This window comes from Cherax quadricarinatus, unplaced genomic scaffold, assembly GCF_038502225.1.
Source record: "Cherax quadricarinatus isolate ZL_2023a unplaced genomic scaffold, ASM3850222v1 Contig37, whole genome shotgun sequence".
Lineage (NCBI taxonomy): Eukaryota > Metazoa > Arthropoda > Malacostraca > Decapoda > Parastacidae > Cherax > Cherax quadricarinatus.
Window position 1 is genome coordinate 190,439 of NW_027195063.1, and position 6,637 is coordinate 197,075.

The window sequence follows — 6,637 nt, forward strand, 5'->3', positions numbered from 1 at the left end:
TATTATTATTATCATTATTATTATTATTATTGTGGGATGCAAAGAGTACATAACGTTTATTCGGCGCATGTACACACCCTCATACAGGCTATCTCCCCCAACCAGTGAACCAGGTGACTGAGGGTTGATGATGGGGCCCCGTCGTTCAACAGTAGCCAGGTTCCTGCCAATAAGATGGCTGTGGCAATCATAGAGGTGTTGTGGCTACCACACACCTGTCTGCCCTTGTCATTCCCATTCTAGAGCTGGTTGAAGCGGAGTGCACTAATACCTGTCACTGTACATAGTGTATATAGTGTACATACTTCTATTCTAAATTGGTGAAGGTTAATATATATAAAAAGTTTTCTGCTGTGTTTATTTTGCTCCCTTTACCCCCAGGATAACAGGTTTTTGGGACTCCTGGCTTGTAATAATTATTATTATTATTACCTCCGTATCCCCCAAACCAAAATGGCGACCCTCCACTTTATCCCCTCCTGACCCCCAAAAAACCCACTTTTCCCCAATTTTCTCCGCTAAAGCCATCCGCAACGCACAAACAACCACGCAGAAAGATGGCACGGCTAACTCCGTGTATTTCCAGACCCTCAGATCCAGCAATACGGGGAAGTGAACCAGCTGGGAGGCGTATTTGTCAACGGCCGCCCCCTGCCCAATCACATACGCATGCGCATTATTGAACTGGCGGGGCTGGGCATACGCCCTTGTGACATCTCCCGTCAGCTGAGAGTCTCCCATGGATGTGTCTCCAAGATCCTAGCAAGGTGGGTCATAGCAAGGTGGGTCCTAGCATGGTGGGTACTAGCAAGGTGGGTCCCAGCAAGGTGGGTCCTAGCAAGGTGGGTCCTAGCATGGTGGGTACTAGCAAGGTGGGTCCCAGCAAGGTGGGTCCTAGCAAGGTGGGTCCTAGCAAGGTGGGTCCTAGCAAGGTGGGTCCTAGCAAGGTGGGTCCTAGCAAGGTGGGTCCTAGCAAGGTGGGTCCCAGCAAGGTGGGTCCTAGCAAGGTGGGTCCTAGTATGGTGGGTACTAGCAAGGTGGGTCCCAGCAAGGTGGGTCATAGCAAGGTGGGTCCTAGCAAGGTGGGTCCTAGCAAGGTGGGTCCTAGCAAAGTGGGTCCTAGCATGGTATTTACTAGCATGGTGGGTCCTATCAAGGTGGGTCCTAGCAAGGTGGGTCCTAGCATGGTGGGTCCTAGCAAGGTGGGTACTAGCAAGGTGGGTCCTAACAAGGTGGGTCCTAGCAAGGTGAGTCCTAGCAATGTGGGTCCTAGCATGGTGGGTCCTAACAAGGTGGGTCCTAACAAGGTGGGTCCTAGCAAGGTGAGTACTAGCAAGGTGGGTCCCAGCATGGTGAGTCCTAGCAAGGTGTTTACTAACAAGGTGGGAATTAACAAGGTGGGTCCCAGCAAGGTGGGTCCTAGCAAGGTGGGTCCTAGCAAGGTGGGTCCTAGCATGGTGGGTACTAGCATGGTGGGTCCTAGCAAGGTGGGTCCTAGCAAGGTGGGTCCTAGCATGGTGGGTACTAACATGGTGGGTCCTAGCAAGGTGGGTCCTAGCAAGGCAGGTCCTAGCAAGGTGGGTCCTAGCATGGTGGGTACTAGCAAGGTGGGTCCTAGCAAGGTGGGTCCTAGCATGGTGGGTACTAGCAAGGTGGGTCCTAGCAAGGTGGGTCCTAGCAAGGTGGGTCCTAGCAAGGTGGGTCCTAGCAAGGTGGGTCCTAGCAAGGTGGGTCCCAGCAAGGTGGGTCCTAGCAAGGTGGGTCCCAGCAAGGTGGGTCCTAGCAAGGTGGGTCCTAGTATGGTGGGTACTAGCATGGTGGGTCCTAGCAAGGTGGGTCCTAGCAAGGTGGGTACTAGCAAGGTGGGTACTAGCAAGGTAGGTCCTAGCAAGGTGGGTCCTAGCAAGGTGGGTCCTAGCAAGGTGGGTCCCATCAAAGTGGGTTCTAGCAAGGTGGGTCCTAGCATGATGGGTACTAACATGGTGGGTCCTAGCAAGGTGGGTCCTAGCAAGGCAGGTCCTAGCAAGGTGGGTCCTAGCATGGTGGGTACTAGCAAGGTGGGTCCTAGCAAGGTGGGTCCTAGCATGGTGGGTACTAGCAAGGTGGGTCCTAGCAAGGTGGGTCCTAGCAAGGTGGGTCCTAGCAAGGTGGGTCCTAGCAAGGTGGGTCCTAGCAAGGTGGGTCCCAGCAAGGTGGGTCCCAGCAAGGTGGGTCCCAGCAAGGTGGGTCCTAGCAAGGTGGGTCCTAGTATGGTGGGTACTAGCATGGTGGGTCCTAGCAAGGTGGGTCCTAGCAAGGTGGGTACTAGCAAGGTGGGTACTAGCAAGGTAGGTCCTAGCAAGGTGGGTCCTAGCAAGGTGGGTCCTAGCAAGGTGGGTCCCATCAAAGTGGGTTCTAGCAAGGTGGGTCCTAGCAAGGTGGGTCCTAGCATGGTGGGTCCTAACATGGTGGGTACTAGCATGGTGGGTCCTAGCAAGGTGGGACCTAGTAAGGTGGGTCCTAGCAAGGTGGGTCCTAGCAAGGTGGGTCCTAGCAAGGTGGGTCCAAGCATGGTGGGTACTATGGTGGGTCCTACACCTTGTGGGTCCTACCATGGTGGGTCCTATCAAGGTGGGTCCTACCAAGGCAGGTCCTAGCAAGGTGGGTCCTAGCATGGTGGGTACTAACATGGTGGGTCCTAGCAAGGTGGGTCCCAGCAAGGCAGGTCCTAGCAAGGTGGGTCCTAGCATGGTGGGTCCTAGCAAGGTGGGTCCTAACAAGGTGGGTCCTAGCAAGGTGGGTACTAACAAGGTGGGTACTAACAAGGTGGATACTAGCAAGGTGGGTACTAACAAGGTGGGTACTAACAAGGTGGGCACTAGCAAGGTGTTTACTAACAAGGTGGGTACTAACAAGGTGGGTACTAGCAAGGTGGGTACTAGCAAGGTAGGTCCTAGCAAGGTGGGTCCTAACAAGGTGGGTCCTAGCAAGGTGGATCCTATCAAAGTGGGTTCTAGCAAGGTGGGTCCTAGCAAGGTGGGTCCTAGCATGGTGGGTACTAGCATGGTGGGTCCTAGCAAGGTGGGTCCTAGCATGGTGGGTACTAGCATGGTGGGTCCTAGCAAGGTGGGTCCTAGTAAGGTGGGTCCTAGCAAGGTGGGTCCTAGCAAGGTGGGTCCTTGCATGGTGGGTACTAATATGGTGGGTCCTATCAAGGTGGGTCCTACCAAGGCAGGTCCTAGCAAGGTGGGTCCTAGCATAGTGGGTACTAGCATGGTGGGCCCTAGCAAGATGGGTCTTAGCAAGGTGGGTCCTAGCATGGTGGGTCCTAGCAAGGTGGGTCCTAACAAGGTGGGTCCTAGCAAGGTGGGGTCTTAGCATGGTGGGTACTAGCAAGGTGGGTCCTAACAAGGTGGGTCCTAGTAAGGTGGGTCCTAGCAAGGTGGGTCCCAGCATGGTGGGTCCTAGCAAGGTGGGTCCTAACAAGGTGGGTCCTAGCAAGGTGGGTACTAACAAGGTGGGTACTAACAAGGTGGGTACTAGCAAGGTGGGTACTAACAAGGTGGGTACTAGCAAGTTGGGCACTAGCAAGGTGTTTACTAACAAGGTGGGTACTAACAAGGTGGGTACTAGCATGGTGGGTACTAGCAAGGTGGGTACTAGCAAGGTGGGTACTAACAAGAAGGTTATTAGCAAGGTGGGTACTAGCAAGGTGGGTACTAACAAAGTGGGTCCTAGCATGGTGGGTCCTAGCATGGTGGGTACTAACAAGGTGGGTATTAACAAGGTGGGTACTAGCAAGGTGGGTACTAGCAAGGTGGGTACTAGCAAGGTGGGTACTAGCAAGGTGGGTACTAACAAGGTGAGTACTAACAAGGTGGGTACTAACAAGGTGGGTACTAACAAGGTGGGTACTAGCAAGGTGGGTACTAACAAGGTGGGTACTAACAAGATGGTTATTAGCAAGGTGGGTACTAGCAAGGTGGGTACTAACAAAGTGGGTCCTAGCATGGTGGGTCCTAGCATGGTGGGTACTAACAAGGTGGGTATTAACAAGGTGAGTACTAGCAAGGTGGGTAGTAGCAAGGTTGGTACTAGCAAGGTGGGTACTAGCAAGGTGGGTACTAACAAGGTGAGTACTAACAAGGTGGGTACTAACAAGGTGGGTACTAACAAGGTGGGTTCTAGCAAGGTGGGTACTAACAAGGTGGGTACTAACAAGATGGTTATTAGCAAGGTGGGTACTAGCAAGGTGGGTACTAACAAAGTGGGTCCTAGCATGGTGGGTCCTAGCATGGTGGGTACTAACAAGGTGGGTATTAACAAGGTGAGTACTAGCAAGGTGGGTACTAGCAAGGTGGGTACTAGCAAGGTGGGTACTAGCAAGGTGGGTACTAACAAGGTGAGTACTAACAAGGTGGGTACTAACAAGGTGGGTACTAACAAGGTGGGTACTAGCAAGGTGGGTACTAACAAGGTGGGTACTAACAATGTGGGTACTAGCAAGGTGGGTACTAACAAGGTGGGTACTAACAAGGTGGGTACTAACAAGGTGGGTACTAACAAGGTGGGTACTAACAAAGTGGGTACTAACAATGTGGGTACTAGCAATGTGGGTACTAGCAAGGTGGGTACTAGCAAGGTGGGTACTAGCAAGGTGGGTACTAGCAGTAGCAGCCTCTCAACAAAGCCACCAAGGCTGATCCGTGGGTTTCCTCACATACTGCCGGTAAGAGATGCCTTCTTGTTGCAGATTAATAACGATATGTCTAGTGAAGACAGCCTCTTAGCTGTCAGCATCACCTTGAAGATCAGCACTGGAGTCGGAGGCTGTCAGCTGAAAGCAAAGGGCTGGCCGGTCTCTCTCTCTCTCTCTCTCTCTCTCTCTCTCTCTCTCTCTCTCTCTCTCTCTCTCTCTCTCTCTCTCTCTCTCTCTCTCTCTCTCTCTCTCTCTCTCTCTCTCTCTCTCTCTCTCTCTCCTACATAGGCACGAGACTAGATCCACACCTCCAATAGGCTGTCGCAGGATCTAACCCTCTCTCTTTATCTCTGTATCTCCTCGTAGGTACAACGAGACGGGTTCGATCCTGCCAGGTGCTATAGGAGGGTCCAAACCCAGGGTGACAACGCCTAAGGTGGTCAGTTACATCAAGGATCTCAAGCAGAAGGATCCAGGGATCTTCGCTTGGGAGATCCGAGAACGACTGTTGAAGGACGGTGTATGCGACAAGTACAATGTACCCAGTGTGTCCTCTATATCCAGGTAAGTGGCAGGACATAGGGGGCAGTGCTTCACTCATGGCTGGGTAAAACTCTACACTGAGTGAGACGTAACTTAGATACCAATGCCAGTACATGGTATTGGAGGGTAAATTCTCTCCCAGTATATTTAATGTCCATAAAAACACCTTTAAAGTTCAATAAACAACTTTTAGATAGTTCCAGCACATGGTATTGGAGGGTAAGTTCTCTCCCAGTATATTTAATGTCCATAAAAACACCTTTAAAGTTCAATAAACAACTTTTAGATAGTTCCAGCACATGGTATTGGAGGGTAAATTCTCTCCCAGTATATTTAATGTCCATAAAAACACCTTTAAAGTTCAATAAACAACTTTTAGATAGTTCCAGCACATGGTATTGGAGGGTAAATTCTCTCCCTGTGTATTTAAGTATTATCTGACCTTCTGGGATTAATAATGTGTATATTGTAAGAGTGGTTAATGTGTATGGATGTTGATGTATGATTCTCTCTGCAGGATTCTGAGAAACAAGATCGGCAGCGTACACCATCTTGGCAGTCAGGCACACTATGAGGTGAAGCATGCGGCATCCTCCCTTTACAACACCCTGTACCCTGCAGCCGCTGCCTACACCGCCGCAGCTGCGGCCTACACCTCCATGGCGCCTCCCAGCATGCCGCAGGCGGCCACCATGGCGCCTCCAGCCACCGCCACATGCGGCAAGACCTCCACCACCCCCTCCCCGCCCGTCCCCAGTGCCGCCGCATGCGGCATGCGGCCGCACTGGCCCTCCCCCCACACGGTCTCGGACCTCCTGGGTCATGTCAACATGACTGGTCTCCCCAGGACCCCCTACATACAAGACCACAATAACTACTACATGTATCTTCAGACCTGCGGGTCCCAGACCGCATCCCCCCTACCACATAACCCCCTCCCCTCCACCTTCCCCCATTCGCCTCTCCCAAACGGCATCCACAACGGGATAAACGGTCTCCAGAACGGTTTTGGTAACCCGTTGAGCATGATGGGCGGGTCCGGACTGCCACCCCAGACTGCTACCCTCTAACAGGTGCCCAAAATGAACTCGAAATACCTTCAAAGTGCCCAAAATGCCCTCATAAAGCCTTCAAAGTGCCCAAAATGCCGTCAGAAAGCCTTCAAAGTGCCCAGAATGCCCTCAGAAAGCCTTCAAAGTGCCCAAAATGCATTCAGAAAGCCTTCAAAGTGCCCAAAATTCCCTCAGAAACCCTTCAAAGTGCCCAAAATTCCCTCAGAAACCCTTCAAATTGCCCAAAATTCCCTCAGAAACCCTTCAAAGTTCCCAAAATGCCCTCAGAAAACCTTCAAAGTGCCCAAAATGCCCTCAGAATGCCTTCAAAGTGCCCAAAATGAACCCGAAAATACCTTCAAAG

General features: G+C 51.9%; 1 protein-coding gene across 1 annotated transcript in view; it reads left to right on the forward strand.

Annotated features, from left to right (window-relative positions):
- The window catches only part of LOC128700989 (paired box protein Pax-1-like), a 142,351-nt gene extending 135,927 nt beyond the window's left edge, over positions 1–6,424 (forward strand). Inside the window, exons 2-4 of the mRNA XM_053794525.2 lie at positions 587–767; positions 5,045–5,242; positions 5,739–6,424. Of these exons, the coding sequence (XP_053650500.2) occupies positions 587–767; positions 5,045–5,242; positions 5,739–6,291 (932 nt within the window). The 3' untranslated portion in view covers positions 6,292–6,424. The remainder of the gene's footprint in view (positions 1–586; positions 768–5,044; positions 5,243–5,738) is intronic.
- The last annotated feature ends 213 nt before the right edge of the window (positions 6,425–6,637 follow it).